General features: G+C 44.1%; 1 protein-coding gene across 3 annotated transcripts in view; it reads right to left on the reverse strand.

Moving 5' to 3' along the window:
* The window catches only part of STAU2 (staufen double-stranded RNA binding protein 2), a 142,704-nt gene extending 122,370 nt beyond the window's left edge, over nucleotides 1-20,334 (reverse strand). The window contains exons 1-5 of one of the 3 annotated variants that reach the window (XR_014550394.1): nucleotides 20,008-20,162; nucleotides 16,029-16,236; nucleotides 13,051-13,181; nucleotides 11,136-11,295; nucleotides 7,625-7,760 (exon numbers count right to left, since the gene is read on the reverse strand). Coding sequence is in view for 2 of the 3 variants with exons in the window: in XM_083623301.1 (XP_083479427.1) it covers nucleotides 7,625-7,760; nucleotides 11,136-11,295; nucleotides 13,051-13,181; nucleotides 16,029-16,227 (626 nt within the window). In the remaining variant the exon portion in view is untranslated. Of the gene's footprint in view, nucleotides 1-7,624; nucleotides 7,761-11,135; nucleotides 11,296-13,050; nucleotides 13,182-16,028; nucleotides 16,237-19,755; nucleotides 19,950-20,007 lie in introns of those variants that run through there. The other 2 variants (XM_083623301.1, XM_083623300.1) reach the window with 2 other exon arrangements.
* Between the last annotated feature and the right edge of the window lie 408 nt (nucleotides 20,335-20,742).

The following is a 20,742-nucleotide window of genomic DNA, read 5'->3' on the forward strand; positions in this document are numbered from 1 at the left end:
ATGCTATTCTAGGCTGTGTCAACAGAAGTAAGGGCATAGCCCTTTACAAATCAAGTAAATAAATAAAAATACTTAACTGACCAATTGCATGGCAGATAACTCAGTTCTCCCACCCCCGCAACATAAAGGCTGTCCCCACTAAAATAAATCATGGCTATGCCCATTAATAGAAGTATAGTGTACCAATCAAGGGACCACACCTTGAAAGCCTGAGTTCATTCTGAGCTTTGGCCCACTTGACCTTCTCCCTGCAACTGTTAGCTACTCTTGTATACTCCTCCTTTGTTTTTTCTTCTTTCTTCCATTTCTTGTACATTCCCTTCTTGCTTTCCAACATATATATAAGATCCTTATGCAGCCACACCATTTTCTTTAGGTTCCCCCTTCTTTTTCTTGTTGGAATTGTCTGCCATTGTGCCTTCAATGTTTCACCTTTAAGAAACTCCCATCCATCTTGGACTTGCTTCTCTCTGAGTATTTCTGACCATGGGACTTCACACTCAGCTTTCCCTTGCCTGTGTATAATAAAACCTTAGAGGACATAATCACTTCCTTTCAAAGTTCCTTGTACTTCCAGTTCATTGATCAGTTCCTCCCTGTTGGTGAGGACCAGGTTCAAGAGAGATGACCCCTTGTTGCTTCTTCTACTTTCTGGGAAATGAAATTGTCAGCAAGGAAATCAAGGAATTTGTTGGACCTTACATTCCTGGCAGAGTTTGAATTCCAACAAATATCAGGATAGTTGAAGTCTCCTATAACTACTATATCTCTGCTTTTTGAAGGAGAATGGGCAAGCATCCATTATAGGCAACTTTTTGTGCAACAAGCTGTGTTCAAAAACTACAATAGGTGTTCCCAGATAAATGTGCTAAAAGCTCTGTTCTTATCTTAAAAATAAATATCGGAAGCCAAAGCTTTAAGACTGCCAACCAGTCTCTTATCTCAAAAGGACACTGTCCCTTTTCCAAAATATAGTTGCATTAGGAACACATATTGGGATCTGCAGAAGGGCTCATGGCAATTTAACTTGAACAGCATTTGACTCAGACGACACTCCCCTAATCCAAACAGCAGCTCCAAAAATAAATTAGAAAGTTACCCTAGCATTAAAAATGTTAATATCTGCAGGGATATACTCACCACCTTAGGTTTAGAAAAGGTGTAGTATAGCAGATGAATTAGCTTGAGCTTTCTGGGATGCAAAGGATTTGTGACAGAGTATGATGGAATACTACCCCCAAATATTGGAAGCTTTTAACTTGTTCCATAATTTGGTTATCCAGAATAGTGCTTAACCCAAATCTAGAATAGGATAAAAGTACTGCATAAAATAGGATACATACATACATACACACACACACACACACACACACACACATATATATATCTCCAAGTTTTAGCAGGTGTCATTTTCGGTCATTTCCAAGATCAATCAGAAACAGACTGAACAAGATGGGGCAAGTATAAATCCTTGCCTAGCTCCCTTGGCCATGGGCATATCTTTAGTAAGCTGTCCAATTGCCACATCTAATTTGTAAAAGGCTATTGTTAGTGGTACCTCAGGTTAAGAACTTAATTCGTTCTGGAGGTCTGTTCTTAACCTGAGGTACTTTAGCTAATGGGGCCTCCCGCTGCCACCGCGCAATTTCTGTTCTCATCCTGAAGCAAAGTTCTGAACCTGAGGTACTATTTCTGGGTTAGCAGAGTCTGTAACCTGAAGTCTCTGTGACCTGAAGCGTCTGTAACTTGAAGCGTCTGTAACCCAAGGTACCACTGTAGCTTGAATAAGGGGGGGGGAGTCTTTTATCAACAAGAATGCCATCGAACAAGGTCATTTCTGCCACAGCTTGCCCCTAGGGATAGAATCAAAAGGTGCCTTAATATCCATGAAGACAGTAAACAGCTCTTCTTGCAGGGGTCTTGGATATTTTTTAACAAGGTGGCAAAGCACAAGACAGTAGGTAAAGGGTTGAGTGGTTCTCTCTAAATGATGCTTGAAAATCAGTAAGTATATTCTGATTCCAAAAAAATAAATTAATCTATTGTTTAAGAACCTAGGATATAACTTCACCATTAACTGATAGCAAACTGCTAAGTCTCTAGATTTCTAGATCATTAGCGTGACCCTTTTTTAAAAAAAGAGTACTAATGGTGCTCTCTTCTAGCTAGAAGGGATCATATTAGAACTGCTTATTGTAGTAATAAGGGCAATCAACAATAGCTTATACACTTATAAGCTCTGCAAGAATATAGTCAATTCCTGGAGTCCTTTTCACTCTTCAACTAATTATATTATACTGTATGTGAAACTTCTTTCGGAGAGACTGGGTTCTATTTTGTGGGGCTGCTAATACAGAACCATAAAGAGGGTCTACATTGGATGCAAGGCCATCTAGGAATGTAACAATGGGTCTAAAGTGGCCCTCCCAGACCTGTGCCAAGATACAACAATTTAGAACTTCAGATCAAGAGCATAAAGCTCCTAAAGTCAGCTAGCAGAAGGTTCTAGAATCGTTATGAAGAGAAGCATTTAAAAGCAGCAACCATGAATCACTCTGACACTTTTTATGAGACAATAAGGTCTGATTCCCCCCCACCCCCGGTTGAAAATAGCTTAGGGAAAGATAGTTTTACCCCAATTTCCTGTAAGAAATATAGGAGCCTCTTAGTGCTCTTTTCATCAAACTACGCTCATCAAACCATTGGATGCTTCCGGATTTATTGGGACCAAAACTCCTGGGAGAGAGATTTTGTTCTTGTCTTATGACCTCCTGGAGAAGTTGTATTAGCTTCTCAATTGCCTCCATAATGGTAGTAGAGGGTTTCTCAGACAATATTATAGATTTACGTAAACTGGGCCGCTGTGACAGAGCTTAGTATCAACAAGGTGACCATTTAGTTCTTAACTTCTGAGGGCCTCCGATTTGGTGAGATTGGAGTGATCACAGTGTTATAACAGTCAAGGTGTTATACTCTCATCCATTTTAATACTTTAAGAAAACTATTATGAGACAAAACACTATAACTACCCTATTGCTAAGATTTTGAAAAAAATAGATATGAAATAATAGGAAAGTACTTGAAAAAGCTTTTGGGTGAGCTTTCTGCAGTCAAAGCTAAACACAAATGACAAATTCATACTGCCCTCTGACGGCCTAGGAGAATTATTCTACGTTGCACTACTGCAGCCACTTGACTAAGTCATTATGAACATAATAACTCTCTCTCTGCATCTCCTGTAGATATAGTTCACAGTTCTCCAAATATGGAGACAAGCGAGGACACTGTAACCTGCCTCCTTTCCCATATCTGGTTTCTACATTACTCCAGCTGTGTGGAAGCCATCATAAACGTTTTCATGTGACACCATCTCTAACCAAATCTAACCACATGAGCTAAGCAAATCATGCCCTCATATCACATCAAATCTCTTCTCCAGTCACAAAGGCACAGGGTAGCATTCCCCAGGGATTTTCTTGCAGCTGTGTTCAAAAGTGAAAAGAAATCATGGGGAACAGATTGACAACTACTTCAAAATTCAGTGCACATAACTGTATGACAGGAACACAGCCTTCAGCCATAGGGTAGGTCATATAGACTCCCTCACCTCCTCAGAAGAACAGGGAGGCAGGTAACACTGGGCTTACTGTGTGGTCAGAAACTATGGAGCGTTGTCTTTCCATAACATGATTAACTTTCCATCCAAAGTAGTAAACAATATAGTAAATGCATGACATGAAACCCCACAGGTTTGTTTTGTGCTTAATGAAAGCAGTTTCATAAGGCTGTGACTTTGAGTAGGGATGGTGGTAGGGCTTAACCACCTGTAGTTTCCCCTGCTCAAAATCATCCCTCAGTTACAGATCCATTTTACAAGGATAATTACAGATTTGAACCCAAGGAGGAAAAGTCAGTGGAGAAATAATTACATGCAGGTGCACCACCCCTCGGCTCAAAATCACAGCCTCCTTGCTTTTGATTTACAAAAAGGCTGTTGGATTTTCCTTACATGCAGTTTGGGTGTAATGTGTAGATTACCCTGTAGTTAGTCTCCTGAGAAGCACACTAGCTATTTGTACATGAAAACTGAATGCAAAGGCCTTTTGTTGTTATTTTAAAAAAGCAGGATCATTGGATCTGCTCATACTTCAAAAGCATACCTCTGCTAAATAAGTTGGATACTAGTTCTGATTCATTCGTGGGCCCAAAACTTGAAGAAACCAGGAGGATGCAAAGGACTGAATGAAGCCCAATGTCCTACCCCAACAGAGACATGCTATTCTTTTACTATACTTGCACTGGCTAGTGGGGTTTGAATAGTGACAGCTTTCCCAGTGCATCCCTGAAAACAGACTGCCTACTACGGAGCAACATCACTGGAGAGGGCTAAAATTCAGTCTTCACCCAACCCTCACAGGAGTCCCAGTGCAGGACTGCCCCTTCTTACCCTATATGCACACCAAACCACAATCAGGGTGCTGCATTCAAGAGAGTAGGCTCACATGCAAGTAAGTCCCTGTAGGGTAATCATCTCTGAATGACTCAAGAAAGCCAAGCTACATGCTGCAAAGACATTTTTAAGTGTTAGGATCTCAGTCTTTCCAATTCATTCTGTACTTCAGGAATCTGAATTGGGCTATTCTGAACTCCCCTGCCAAGAACATTCCATGTTCTTTTCACTTAAAATATTTCTACCCCACTTTTCTGCTTCTCCCCATTCTGCCCTAAACAGGCTCATGTGGTTCCACATTCTTCCTAGGATTGTCAAGGAAAGGCAAGTCCTTCAAACATTAGCTTGGCTTGCCTTCTCTGGTGGCCAGTTATCCAGATGAGTGGCAAGTTTCAATATGAGAATTCACTACCAAGCCCTTTACGGCTATCTTTAGAAATATTAGCTAGGGAAATGGCTTGTATTCAAGGGTGCATGAGAATAAGACACTGGGAGGGGGAAATGGAAGGAGTAGTGCATTTCAAATCCATCGCCACCCAAATTATTTGCACAGAATCTGACAACATTTTCCACTTTGGCTGTATTAAGAAACCAGCTGCTTTGATAAAAGAATAGCAATATGTATTTGTCAGGGGCTCGGGAGCAGGAGCACAGGGGAGAGAGGAAATGGAGAGCGAAGGGGGAAAATCCAAGGGCAGCGTAGGGGAGTATGACGGTGACCCGAGAGATTCCATGAGCTTCTCCAGCGAATCAGAAGATTCCCAGAAGGGGGCGCCGATGGTCAGGGCAAGGGGGGTCCCAGGGGGGACGCACCAGAAACAAGGAGCCAGCGGGGAACCCCAAGGCAGCAGCGGGGGATCAGGACCAGTTTCCCCACCAGAGCGTAGTGGGGGGGAAGAGTCACAGGTGTCAGGACCAGCGTCTCCTCCAGCGGGGAGAGAAGATGAGTCAGGGCTGACCACGCCTCCATCGGAGAGTGGGGGAACGGAGGGGAGGTCAGTTGCAGCTAGCCTCCCCGAAGGGGGAAGCAGTGACAGCAGCAGTGAAACGGTCAGGAGGAAAGTTGCTGGCTGGGCGCGCGCGTCAAGTTCAAATGTACAGGCGCGGGGGACAGCAGGAGACCCGGATTGGGAACCAGCTCCTAAAGCCCGCCGGAGGGAGGTGGAAGGCTCAGGGGATTCAGCGTCAGAAGAGTCTAGAAAGGGCGAGACCCCGACGGACAGGCGGAACCAGAGGCGGAAAGAGCAGAGGAAGAGGTGGAGCAAGGCTAGAGTCTTAAACTGGTGTCTGGGGGGAGGAGACTCAGACGGAGCATCAGCGGTCTGAAGTTTGAGACGTAGAGCTGCACGCTGCGGCTCTGGAAGTGAAACTGAACTTCAATAAAGACTTCCTTACTTAACAACGAAGCGGCGTTGGTCCTTTGTGAGCTGGGACCTCGGGCAGCTCTGACAGTATTTTTAAAAATTCTACACTTTGATTCATATACAACACAATCCAACCCCCTGATCTACCATGCTGGAGGAGCCACCCAAATGGGAGGCAGATGGAAGCTACCAACAGTGTTAGCCAATGGAAATCCCAAAATGGGGCATTTATGGGGGTGGGGTGGGCTTTCTCAGGATCTAGCAGATCATGTGCTGCCGTCATGCGACAGCAACGAAACGGATCTGGGTCTCTTTGATGTACCAACCTGGGAGCTGGCACAGTGAAGCAGTAGGGCTGTGGATGCACACTGGCTGCACTGCTTCATCAAATCTGCCACTCTCCCTGCTAGGAGTTACGACTGCAGCCCTAACGAAGAGATTAATCAACTAAAGAGTTGCTTGATAAATTGGTAGAGGCAAACACAGCATCCACTGAGGCTGAGCCACTGAGAGTTCAACGCACACTTGCTTGTTTTATTTTCATTTTATTTTCTGGGGATGTTTGGGCTCTAGGGTAGTATATTTTATAAGAAATGAAAACATAAATACTACTCTAAGAATCAGTAGTATTTTTTGTTTATTGTATGTACTTCCTTCAATGTCTCAAAAAGCACATATATTGATATTTGCAGATTTATTATTAGTATTATTATTATTATTGGCAGATTTAACATATAAAAAAGAAAATGAAAAATGAATACACAGCAAATGGTTAATCAAGGAAAAGAAAATCTTATCCTGTGCCACCTTGATTTATTTAGACCTCTAAACATCTATATCCCTTCTATCTTCTACCATGGGATTCAAGATAGTGTACATGACGTTCCCAGGTGGTCTTCCATGTAGGAAATGACCAGATCCACAGCTGCTTAACATAGCAAGTTGGCAGCAACATCTGTCCTTTGACCATGCCCTGGGACCACTGTGTGGGAGATCTCTTTTGCAATAATGCTACAATTATTCTTTGATTTGGGGGTGGGGTTCAATTAACTATTGGTGGGGGAAGGCAGAGAAACTGACGATCACATGCCCTTAGATGACCAGGTTACAAAACCATAATGATGTTAGTAATGCCTAACTGGATCAAAATGCTTATAAAACACAACTGTCTCCTGGGGGTTGGAGATGTTCCCAGTTGGAGTAAGGGTGTTCTGTGATCTCTATTGCCGAAGCTGCTCCTACAGATCACTTTCATAGGCTTTCATGGGCTTCTGAAGCTTGTGAATTGAAATTAAATCCACATTTACCAGAAAACAAATGAATTCAGTGAGACTTACTTCTGAATAGTCATGTATAAGATTGTACTGTCAGTCTTTAAAAAATGTAGAGACCAGCTTGAAAATGAAAGCTTTGCTATTCTCACATAACAGCTGTTGAGAGATCACATCCATTCTTAGGAATGTCTTAAACGGGAGATTTGTAAAATGCAGAATTGCGGTGGGGTTGTTTTTTTAAAAAATAATAAGCCAAATGCTATCCAGTAACAACATCTGCAAACTGAAGAATGCCATAAATATCTACTGGGATGGACGAACAGTTCCGTTTCCTGCTAACTTTCCAGATGCAGCTTCTCAATCTCATCCAGAAGGAAAGGGAAATTTCAGAATTCAGAGCACACTTGAAGCAGATAAGATGTCAACTAATGAAAAGCAAGAAGTAGAAACGGGAGGCTAAAAAGCTGCCCTGAGGTTGCTTTCTGAAGGGCAGTCAGAACCAGGAAAATTAAAGGAACACTTGAAAATACACAAACCTCTGATTGTACATGCCTCGAAAGTTATAATTCGCTCTGTAGTTTGGAACTGGCTTTTGATCTAATGGCCTATAGATGGCGGGCTCTCCTCTTTTCATAGCAAGACCATTCAACTCCACTGTTGGGGTAATGCTGCCTGTCAAAAATAAGAAGATATAACCAGCATTTAAGAAGTGTAATAGAAATATAAAGTTCAACACTGCTTCCATTTTCTGCTTAAATTATTAGTGGTTAGAATGCAGAACTGGCTTTAAAAAAATCAGATCTAGATTTGGGTACAAGATTCTACAAACGTCTCAGGCATGGAGGTAGTCTTGTTGATTTCATTTATTTTTATATGGTTTTAAAAAAAATATTTATAGCCTGTCCTTCATCCATTCAGATACCAGATTTTTACTGAAATTACAAAAGGCAGCAAGCAGTCTGCATCCTCTACGGTGCATTTTCTTAGCAATGTTTGTATTGAAGTGCTAAGCAGGATGGAGCAAATGTTATTCCTACCTAGATGGAAAATGTATGAAAGCACAAAGGATAACAGGTATATTTTGCTCCCAATAAAGATACATGAAAAAAGCAAGCATGAATTGGTTTCCTGGGGCATGTGCACTCACATGACTATTCCTACATCCCTGTGCACAACTGTAGTCAACAACTAGCTTTTCTCACTGGGTGCTTTTGAGACTCCTAACCCCACTCCTCACACACAACTGGCCTGCTGCCAAGTTCTTGACACAGCCCCTCTACTGCAGAGGTGGGGAAACTGGATGCAGCTGGTGGCTGGCCGGATCTTTATCTCCCTCATCCCCTGCAGGCCAATTTTGCCACTCCCTTGGCATCACAAAGACATCAGTGATCTACTTTTGCCCACAGTTTGGAATCAAACCATGCAAAGCCACAGCTCTGTGCTTTGCAAATGCCAATGATCTGTCATCTACCCACCACTAGGTTGAGTGGCTTTCTCTGCAACAGCCTCACGACTTTTAAATTCATTGCTAACCAATGAATTAAACTTCAGAGAGGCCTTAAGTACTCACTCATTTTCACTAGCTTATTCATAAAACTCTCTGTGCTGCTATTGAGTTCCTTCATAATAGCAAATGGTTTTGTGAAAAAAATGTGTTTTATTTTTGAACTGAAAGTGTATTTATTACTACCAGGTTTTATAAATGTTTGTATGTGTTAAAGAAGATTTGGTATTCTACTTCTGTTTTACTATTGTTGGAAATTGTATTTTTATCTGGTATTGCATAAGCTGCCTTGAGTATGTTTTACTCATAGTCTATAAATACTTTAAATAAATAAAATGTATTTGGTTTCTAAAATTCTTGCATTTTCTGCACAAGTAGCACCCAAGACAGCTTACAGAAGCAAAACACAAAAAAATGCAATAAAACGTTTTAAAAGCAGTGTGGCATTGTAATATCTTACAAAACTCCTCCTAGTGGTGTAGCAATGAAAACTACTAGCACATTTGCAAAACTAAGCAGGGTCTAGTATGGTTTAAAAATTGGATGGGAAACCGCATGTTGTGATTCCTGTATTTGCAGGGGGTTGGACGAAATGACCCTCAGGGAAATCTCTTCCAACTTGACAATTCTATGAAACAAGTTTCACGTCAATTTCTTTACTGGGTGGTCTTCCATGTAAGAACTGAATATTGTGAAGCTAACCTATACAGTGGTACCTCAGGTTACATAAGCTTCAGGTTACATACGCTTCAGTTTACAGACTCCGCTAACCCAGAAATAGTGCTTCAGGTTAAGAACTTTGCTTCAGGATAAGAACAGAAATCGGACTCCGGCGGCGTGGCAGCAGCATGAGGCCCCATTAGCTAAAGTGGTGCTTCAGATTAAGAAGTTTCAGGTTAAGAACGGACCTCCGGAACGAATTAAGTACTTAACCTGAGGTACCACTATATATAGGATAACTAACACCAGAAAGGCAAAATAATACAGTGGTGCCTCGCAAGACGAAATTAATCCGTTCTGCGAGTCTCTTCGTCTTGCGGTTTTTTTGTCTTGCGAGCACGGCTATTAGCGGCTTAGCGGCTATTAACGGCTTAGCAGCTTTAAGAAAAAGGAAACAAACTCGCAAGAACTCGCAAGACGTTGCGAAGCAAGCCCATAGGAAAAATCGTCTTGCGAAGCGACGCAAAAACTGAAAAACCCTTTCGTCTTGCGCGTTTTTCGTTTTGCGAGGCATTCGTCTTGCGGGGCACCACTGTACACTGTATTAGACCAACTGTCACTCCACACAACACTTTATCTTTGTAATTTGCCCAGAATAATTTTGTACTGATAAAGAGAACTATTTATAAATGATTATTATTATTTGTTAGTTTAATTTTAAATCATCCTACATCCTACATCCATTTAAATCATGCAAGGCATAACATGTCAATCACATGAATACAACACACAATAAAAACAGAACTTTGAAAAATCTAAAACAATCATTACAACATACACAGCAGAAAACATTAATAATGACCATAATGACTAATATTCATGCTTAGTCTACAAAAAGCATGAATGAAAAAACACAACTTGAGTTGGCATCAAAAGGTAGCTACTGAGGGTGGCAATCATACTTTCAGAGGGAGGGTCTCCAACAGTCAATGTGCCAATACAGAGAAGGCCCTGTATTGTGTCACCAGAGAAAACAGGCAGCACCAGCAAACCTCCTCTGCCAATCTCAACAGCTGTACTGGGAAAGGCAAGGCATTCCCAATATGCAGTGAAATACACCCCAGAATGTAGTAATCTACATTCTGAAACAAATTCTACATTCAGAACTCTGTTAGTTCAGCTTTGGAAAGTCTCAAGTTTTATTTTAATATAGATTAGTATGAAACGGCTATAGTAGTAAAAGTTTTATCATCTCATTTTGACAAATAAAGCAGAAACACACAACATTTTAGTTGGTCCTGTCATGATCTTACTATACCACCAGAACTGTTACTAGCGGTGCTTTTCTGTCAAAAACATAGTTTGCTTTCAGAAAAGTGATATAGTAGATCTGATGTCCCTTCCTTTTGCAATTTAGCAACATAGGTTTTGAATCACAGGTGTTCTACAGCCCTCTGCTGGTCAAACAGTGCAAAATGTATAACTGAACGCTTCCTTCGCATGTACTTTCACATGACACCCTCTTGCAAAGAGATGAGTTAAAATTCTTCCTTGTCTAGCTTTATTAAGATAAATAAGCAGTTCAAATGTGTTGATTTTGTGTCTGGTCACTATTCCCTCCCCCAACAAATTAATGCAGTTCATATTAATGCAATTTACATACTTTGGAGCTGAATCTTGCAGAAATATGAAAGCTCAATAGCTCTTGCTATGGAAATAAGATGAATAATTATGCAATCTCATGATAAGAGTATAGCTTTTCATCATTCCGCTGATTCCTGTTTTCTAGCTTCACTTATGGTTGCTATATACCACAGCTGAAATGACACTAACCCAGGCTGAACACATTCATGAATATTGTGGCAAGTAGAATGGTGACTCACCTGGATTATTATTAACATTGTTTTTGGGTGGTCTAGGTGCTGGTTTGGGGAGGGTAGTTTCACTCAGAGCTTTGCTAGCAGCAGAATGATGAGCCTTTTTAATACTGCTTCCTTCAGCATCCCATGTCTGCTCTCCAAGAGTCAGCTGCACCGTGAACATCTTCAAAGACGTAAAGGGCAAGTAAATAAGGTCAATGTTAGCAAGAGCAACCCTTGTGAAATATGTCATCTACTCTCCAGAGATTTTGGACTGACTCTCATCAGCCCTAGCAAGCACAGGTGACTAGTGAGTATATTACCTCCAGTTTACAAGCACCAGGTGTATCTGCACGTGCCATTCATATTGCCCACCACCACTTTTTTGCACAGCTGATGGAACAACTTCAGAATTAATGTGGGTGGCAAATTTCCCACTCCCAGAGTGCAGATGTCCTTGGAAGCACTGCATAGAGCTAAGGAGGAAGTAAGAAGAGCAATGCTCTTCCCCACTTCTTCTTTCAGCTGAGATTAGCAGCTGAGCAGCAAGCAGAATGATCAAAAGGGAATGTCAGGAAAAGGGGAGCAACCTGTGAGACTGGAGTGGAGACCAGGGGGAGAATCATACACACACAAAAGTCAGGACCATTGAAACTGATCCTCTTTAAATGGCTTGTTTTCACCCACACCCACCATAAACCATAAACCACAAATCACATTAATGAAATGTAGAAATCATGGGCCTGGTATTTTCCAGTACTGCCATTGCAGCAAAACAGGGACCAAAGGGACGAATCCTTATAGATCCTCATATTTTTTACTATCAAATCTGTGACCCTGCGTTCTGAGACTTGTTGGTGTTTTTTGTCTTCCTATGTAAAAATGAAAAAGATTGAAAAGGATCTCTGCCTTGGCTCAGTGTCACAGTCTGCCAATTTAAGCTTTAATTTGATGGTAGCTTTGGAAGGGCCCTATGTTTTTTTCTAAAAAAAATCAAGGCAATCTATTTTAATCCTATAGAACTGCAGGGAAAAGCAAAGATCTTGTGTATGTTTCTGTACGTACCTACCAAAGCAACCTTGTGTTTCACCCAAGTTTGGATGCAGAACTATGTAACAGCTGGCATAAGGTTAGATACTAAGGTGTATCCTTCTGTTTATGAAAAGAATTTGAATCTAGCAGATGCTCCTGCTGCCAGACAAGGGAGAGAGATTTTTCCTGACTGCTCCCTTCCCCTTGTGCCCCACCCCACCTCCCATGCTGTTCTGCAGAGGGCACAAGCGGCTGTAGGGGAAGGAGCAATCTGAGAAAATGGTCTCTTCCACAATTTACTAGCAAGTCCATCCTGTGAGCAAAGTTCCACTTTGGGTCACTATGGATCCAGATGTGTATGTGTGTGTACACCCTACAATTATTTTAAGTAATGTACAAGCAGCTACACACCAGGCAATGGAGGGGGGCGATAAAGATCTCCAAATAAATATTCCCAAAGAAGAATGGAGTTAAATTTTAATAGCCAGATCCTCTTTTATTGTATCAACCAATTATAAAGCCAACTGCATCAAAATCACTATCTGGTGGCACTGGTTTCCCTGGAAAACAGGATCATGAAGAAGGCAGAAGATGGAAAATGCTGGTTTTATGAAGTCTCAAAAGGGTATTTCTTCCATTTGTGGTAGAGGTGCATAAAAACAAAGCAGTTTTGGAACCGTGTGGTTGAAATCATAAGGGAAAGTTTGTACAACTGAGACTTATTAAACTGCTAGCGATGTTGAAGACTGGAGTTACTTATGTGTGTAAGAAAGAAAAAATTCATATATTTAGTGGCAACTTAAAAGTTACAGAACTGCAGGGATGTTACACTCAGCAAGGATTACTCTGTTCATAATCTGTTCTAATGGTAACAAATGGCATATACACTGGAAAAGTATGAAGTTACCTTGGCATGAGCAGGTCCTCGTTCATTCAAGAGCTTATACAGAGGTTGAATTCTATTGAAACGGGCCAACTCATTTACCAGACACATTGGAGTTTTCTCTTTGGGGTTTGCCATGTTATCTTGTAAAGGAACTGTAAATAAAATTGAGACAAGGTTGTTTTTATATGGAAACATCATCATCAGTTTGTAGAAATAGTAAAAAAAAAAAAAAAATCTAGCTAAAACTTTGGAAAACAAATCTCAGACACCATGTTGAAGAAAAAACTGAATTTGGATGGTAAGTCTAAAAGTCAGGATCTTATACCTAATATATTTTTACTTCAACCATATGAATCTTAAAATATATGTTATATAAATCCCTTAATGTTAAAGTTATTAATTACAACCTTTATGAGTACTTCAAATACAGTGGTGCCCCGCAAGACGAATGCCTCGCTAAACAAAAAACCCGCAAGACGAAAGGGTTTTCCGATTTTTAGCAGCTTCGCAAGACGAATTTCCCTATGGGCTTGCTTCGCAAGACGAAAGCCCATAGGGAAATCTCCGGGGACAGCGGGGAAGCGCAGCGCGCCTTCTCCTCTGTTCCCGGACCTGTCCTGAAGGCTTGCAGTGGGAGGTCCGGGAACAGAGGAGAAGGCACACAGCGCTTCTCCTCTGTTCCCGGGGCTTGCGGTGGGAGGAGGGTTTTTCCTCCCCACCGCCAACATTCAGAACAGCATTCTGAATGTTGGCGGTGGGGAGGAAAGCCCTCCTCCCACCGCAAGCCTTCAGGACAGGTCCGGGAACAGAGGGGAAGACGCGCAGTGCTTCTCCTCTGTTCCCGGACCTGTCTTGAAGACTTGCGGTGGGAGGAAGGTTTTCCTCCCCACCGCCAACCTTCAGAAGGCTGTTCTGAAGGCTGGCGGTGGGAAGAAAAGCCCTTCTCCCCCGCCAGCCTTCAGAAGAGTTCCCGCAGGGCTGCCTAAGCTGCGGATAGCAGCCTGCTGCCCCACACGAGGGGCGCTCTGCTTCAGAGCGCCCCTCACGCCGGGCAGACATCCGCAGCTTGGGGAGCCCTGCAGGAGTTCCCCGCAGGGCTCTCCAAGCTGCGGATAGCAGCCTGATGCCCCTATCCGCAGCTTGCGGATAGCAGCCTGCTACCCCATCCACAGCTTGGAGAGCCCTGCGGGGAACTCCTGCAGGGCTCCCCAAGCTGCGAATGTCTGCCCCGCGTGAGGGGCGCTCTGCTTAAGAGCGCCCCTCGTGTGGGGCAGCAGGCTGCTATCCACAGCTTGGAGAGCCCTGCGGGGAAGTCCTGCAGGGCTCCCCAAGCTGCAAATGTCTGCCCCGCGTGAGGGGCGCTCTGCTTAAGAGCGCCCCTCGTGTGGGGCAGCAGGCTGCTATCCACAGCTTGGAGAGCCCTGCGGGGAAGTCCTGCAGGGCTCCCCAAGCTGCGAATGTCTGCCCCACGCGAGGGGCGCTCTGAAGCAGAGCGCCCCTCGCGCAGGGCAGCAGGCTGCTATCCGCAGCTTAGGGAGCCCTGCGGGGAACTCCTGCAGGGCTCCCCAAGCTGCAGATGTCTGCCCTGCGCAAGGGGCGCAGCTTGGGGAGCCCTGCGGGGAACTCCTGCAGGGCTCCCCAAGCTGCAGATGTCTGCCCCTCGTGCCGGGCAGCAGGCTGCTATCTGCAGCCTAGGCAGCCCTGCGGGAACTCTTCTGAAGGCTGGCGGCGGGAGAAGGGCTTTTCTTCCCACCGCCAGCCTTCAGAAGGCTGTTCTGAAGGCTGGCGGTGGGGAGAAAAGTCCTTCTCCCCCCGCCAGCCTTCAGAAGAGGTCCGGGGACAGACTGTCCCCGGACCTGGTCTGAAGGCGGTCTCCATAGGAACGCATTAATTGATTTTCAATGCATTCCTATGGGAAACCGTGCTTCGCAAGACGAAAAACTCGCAAGAAGAAAAAACTTGCGGAACGAATTAATTTCGTCTTGCGAGGCACCACTGTAATTAAAACCTGTTATGTGCTTGTCTTTGGCACATACTAAAATTTCTTGAACTCAATCTGTGTATTGCATCCAGACCTGACCCGAGTCACATTCTGCTCATGCAATTCTCCCACTGGTGGAAAGAGGAAGAGGAGAGACAGTTTTCACAGATTCCTCCCCCACCACCACCTGCAAGCAGAGGCATAGCTAGCTGCTTGGGCACCCAGGGCCAGTGCAGGCCAGTGATGGCATCCGGGGCGGCCCACACCCACCTCACCCCCCCTTCTTACGCCACCGCCCGCAGGCCCCTAAAAATAAACTGCTTCAGAAGGCTGGAGGGTCTACCAGAACAGCATGAAAGATGGCATGGGGGACACTACTACAGAAGGGAGAATCAGCTTCCATTAGCAGAAGGGCAAGTCTAGATCTAACCCATTTTTTCTGTTTATTGTTTCTCCATTTCTAGCATCTCCTCTAATCTAAGCCTTTTAATCACTGCTCCCTGAACTGAAGAAAGCTTGGGAATTGCTAATATTTTATTCCTCTTGTGATTTCATTTCTCCTCCTATTGTTTATGTTCATTAACAACAGAAAATTTCATTGCAGGTTTACTTTTGGGGCCAGTGTTTCAGTTTACAAGGACAGGAACAATGTTTTACTTACAGAGCTACAAAAGAAATACCACTTGCTGCCAAAACAAAAACAAAAACAAAAAGTCTTAGACATTTTGTCCTAGTGTAGAAAACACACTTGGATAACTTCATGCAGTTTTAAACGTTTCAGTAGAAGGTACAGTCAAGCTGGGAGAGAGGTGAGTTCTTTTCAGGACTTCTATAGTGCCCAGGAAACAAAACTCTACTTTAAGCTAAATTCAGTAAAAGCGGTGAAACTGCACTAATTGTGTTTTAGGTGTTTCTGAGTACTTCTTTCATTCTGTGCTCTTTGTGAATCACTTATTCCAACCCCCCTAACACCAATAACACAAAAAGAAAATACAATTTAAATCCGCCACTGCCTTACCCTGTGAGTTGCTAGAAGGTATGGAATCCACCTGACCAGTTGTGGAATTATTACAATTGACAGCTGCTTCTGGAATGGATCCATTCACTGAGGGCTGAAGAACCACTGAACCTGTTGCTGTTACTGATGGGGTTAGCACTGCTGGAGACTGGGGAGGTCCAGAGTGATTTGGTGTGGTCTGCATCATGACTTGTGCCATTGATTTTTACTGAAGGGGGGAAAGATACACCAAAGTATTAGTATTATTTTGTGCTTCTTTCCATTCCTAAGGGAAAGCACAAATATGACCAGTAATCCAACTGAACTGTTCAAAAATGGTTTTCAATTAAAGAATTTATCAGTCATGGCTGTATTAGCTAAGTCTTTCATATTTTCAGCTCTGATGCCAGGGCCAGACCAAGACATTGTGGCACCCGAGGTGAACCACAAAATGCCCCCCCCACACTGCCAGAGAAGGAGGAGTGAGTGAAGACCTGCATCAGGAACAAGGTGGAGGGATAAAGATCTACATCGGGATCTGCTGCCCCTGTAGATCCTGCTGCCTGGGGTGGTTGCCTCATCTTGCCTCATGGGTGGGCAGGCCCTGTCTGGTGCTTTACACCAACTGAGTACAGACTCTTAAGGGCACCTTCCATGGGAGAGTTTATTGGTGGCTTCTCCCTAGTTTGGAACTTTTTGCACTTGAGGTCTGACAAAGCCTGAACCACTTGTGTTTGTGAGAGGGGATGTTATTGTTTTGTTTTTGTGCTTTTATCCTGTATTTTTATTTTGTGAACCACCCTGAGATCTTCGGATAAAGGGGAGTATATAAATTTAGTAAATAATACAGTCGTACCTTGGATCTCAAACACCTTGGATCCCGAACAAATCGGCTCCTGAATGATCAAAACCCAGAAGTCCCTAATCATAACCCCCATGTAAATTGTGGGCTTACTCTACAGAGTTTATCATTTCCTTCAACTAAGCAGTAGCTGTCAATCAATGAAATCCTATGCACCTCTACAAAGAATTAAGTCGCACTGAGTTCAGTGGGACTTCCTACCATGTAAGTGCATGAGACTGTGGCTAATGTTTTCACTGAAAAGCTCTTGAACCACCTGACTAATTTGCAACAGCAAGGGTGTTATTCAAAAGACTACTGCATGTAGTCAATATTTAAGCTGCTGGAGGTAAAGTTATTGGTATTGGGCTAAAATGATATCAGCCATTGGGCCATGACATCTGGCTGCTCAACCAATGGCATCAAAACTAGGTAGCTGAGTAGGCAGGTCAGAGGTCAAAAGATTAGAGTTAATAAAAATGCAACCCATCATATTGATGTATCATTTGACAGTTTCACAATCAGAAAAGTAAAGATGATAGCGGCTTGCAACAACGTCCCAATTCATTTATTCTGTCTCTCTTTCCCTCCTATGAAAGCTGTCCAGAACTCCTATAAACCAAATGTTTACTCCATAACTTTTTGTCACAAAGTATCTGTGACTGACACACATTTTCACATCACTGCACTGCCCTTACTAAAGTTCATGTATCACTATGTATTTTAGCAACTTAAAATATTACTATGACCAGATGTAAAAATGTTTTAATTGAATTAATCAGTTCAGAGAGTGGCCAGATAAGCAATATTAAAGCACTTGTAACAGCTAATCCAATAAAACTGAAACTGGGAGAGATGTCTGAAACCAAACTATTAGTGGATTAATTCAAATCAGTATGTGAAATTCCTTCAGCCTCCTTGCCCTTTCACCTTTCTGTCTCATGGTACCTCTTTCGAGTCCTCAAGCATGCCCAGCATGCTTGTCCCCAACACTGTGTGTATAATGAAAATGAGCTAAAAGACAACTTTTCCTCAGAAAAGCTGGATTGCTTTGCTCATAGGCACTTGGGAGTATTTATAAACATTCCAGGCCATCACACCAACTTAGTCAATTGGTGTCAGATCATCACTAGCACAATACAAATATATTTTTACTTGGTATTTTTTCCTTTACTAATTGACTATACAACATATATCGTCTACTTGTAAACATACGTAACTTTGTATGATCTTTAAAACCCTGATCTTTGAAAACTAATCTATTCATTTACTTTCATTTCTAACCTATGCATTCTCTTGGGTATTACAACTAAAGATCAGAAGACACAATCCCCTTGTTGAAGCTATGTAACCTGGGTGCAGTCAGTACCTGTATAGGAGATAACCACCTATGTAGACTGTCTTGAGCTCCATCATGAAAGGTGGGGGAGAAGTTTAAAAAATGAAAGAAAGCCACTGATGCCTTCCTGCATAACTTTTGTTTCTCACCTTCAAACACAATTGCAACTCCATTAGATCTAACATGACTGAGTATTACATAGGTGAGGAGGTGGGCATGCCCCACATTCATTTAGGGTTGCTGGTGGGACTGATGGGCATTATGGATTGCAGGGGGCCAACTTATATCTGCAGAGCCAGTTGCAGATGTTGCCAAGCAATGAACCACTGCATTCTACATCAGGGGAAACTTACATCTTTCAAGTATAGGTCCTGTGTATGATGCTTTTTTATATACTGATATTACATTAGTAATTGTAATATCAAATTGGACCTGTTGTAGAATGTAGTCACCCATTTCCAGGCAGCATCTGCACTGGTTCCACAGATATAGGCTGTTCCTCTGCAAGCCATAACTCCCATCAGTCTTGGTGGGGCACTTAATGGTTTTCTGCCCATTTTGACAATTGTATTTCACTGTGCTAAATGCTGTATTATTTTTAATTGCATTTTCATTGCTATTTTTGGTTCTTACATATTTTGTATTCTACTGTATTACAATTTTAACTCCATAGAATTCAAATTTTAAAACAGTACAATAAAGAAGTGCAAAAATACAATTAAATATATGAAATGTGATGGATGTACCGTTCCCCCATCTTTTAGCCACAAATCTACAGACATGCCATGGGCCAACTAAATGGGGCTCACAGTACACAGGTGGCCCAAGACCACTTTTTGGGAATCCTTGATCTACACTGCCCTGAGCCTCTTGGAGAAAAGGCAGGATACAAATATAATAAATGTTCATTATTAAAATAATGGCCCAAGACATAGTACAAACAAAACACGGCTACAACAGAACACAAAATCACATGGGTGGGAGACGATGATAGGACAAGAGATGCTTTAAGTGTTCAAGTAATTTATAGGCGGTGTAAGTTGCAGTCAAATGAAGAATTCAAGCCATGCTTCCTCAGGTCAGAAGCCTCCTGCCTAACTCCACATTAAAGAATGAACCATGGGGATTAAGAAAGTGGAGAAAGTGGTGAATCAAGGGTTCCCTACGCAGTCCCTGGACTTGGGAATCAGCTGTGAAGATCAATACAGCTTCCACTAGGTGCCGCAGCAACTGAGCCAAAAAAAAGTCACACCCTCTCTAGGGACAGCCATGGAGGAGGAGGAGGAGGAAGAGGCTAGTTTTGGAGGTTTTTTAGCTAAGCAATGAAGGGGTCCAATAACCAGAGCTCTGCGGCCGAACAGTAACAGGCAGGTATTTATATAAAGTGGACGGAGAACTTGTTTCCCTTTTGGGAGTGGGGGGCATCCCTTATTTCAAGGCACGTCCATTCCAAGGAGGAGGAGGAGAGCGTTGGGCTCTTTCTGGCTGCTCAGGCGTGCTCTTTTATTTTGTGTTTGTTTTGCCTTCCGAGAGCAGCACGCTGCTCCCCGGGCGGCCGTCCCTCTCACCTGCGCGCCTCGTCCGCCCCGCAAGGGCGACCGACCGGGCTCGGGACGACGACGACCGAGTCCCCGACCCGCCCGCCTCCGGGGCAGAGCGGGAAGGAGGGCGGCAAGGCAGGGAGGCGGCTCCTCTCACGCCGCGGAGGCTCCAGCATCTCCCGAGCCCGGCGTCAGCCGGTGCGCTCGCCTCTGCTCCCCCCCAGTCTTTCCCGGTGTCCCGTCGGGGCCCGTCCGGGCACCCCCCGCGGCCTCAGTTACCTGGTTCCCAGGGACACTTTGGAGACGCCTCCAACATCGGCAAACACTAAAGAGAACTGACCCCGCCGCCGCGCCTCGGCCGCCGCCGGCCCCAACCAACCGCTCCGCCACCCCCCCGCCGGCCGGCCGCGGCGCTAGGCCCGCAGCCGCCGCGGCCTGCTCGCCGGTGCCGGCCGCAGAGCCACGGCCTAGAGCTCCCTGGACCATCCCGCTCCCGGGCCGCCGCGGCGGAAGCCTCCCCGCGCGCGACCCCCGCAGCCGCTCCCCCCCTCTCCTGGCGGCGCAAATGGCCCCGTCCGCATCCCCTTCCCTTCGCGCCGCCCGAGCGGCGGTGGATTCGCCGCGCCCCCCAGCGGCAGCTCCGGGCACCGCAGGGCTCTTTCCGATAAACGTCGCTTGGGTCCGCCGGGTTTGTGGCCCCCCGTGTGGCGAGCGCCGCGGGAAGGAGCGGAGCGGGGTTGCGAGGCGCCTGACGCCACTCGTTGCACCTGCATCGGATCCGAAACAGGAGCTCCCCTACAGACAGAACGGACTGCGCTGGGTTGTTCTTTTTCTTCCTCCCCCCCCCCCCAATTGTATCCAAGCCTTTTGAGGATCAGGCTGTAGGCAAACTAGATTTACTCTTTAAGAAAAGTAGGTAGTTGGAGGCTGGAGGTTTCAAGGGCTCAACCCAAAACAGGCTCCCCTCAAAAATAACATTCTGCTTCAGCAATTAGTTCTCCCCTGTATTTTGTA

The sequence above is a fragment of the Podarcis filfolensis genome (genome assembly GCF_964270895.1).
Source record: "Podarcis filfolensis genome assembly, chromosome: 7".
NCBI lineage: Eukaryota > Metazoa > Chordata > Lepidosauria > Squamata > Lacertidae > Podarcis > Podarcis filfolensis.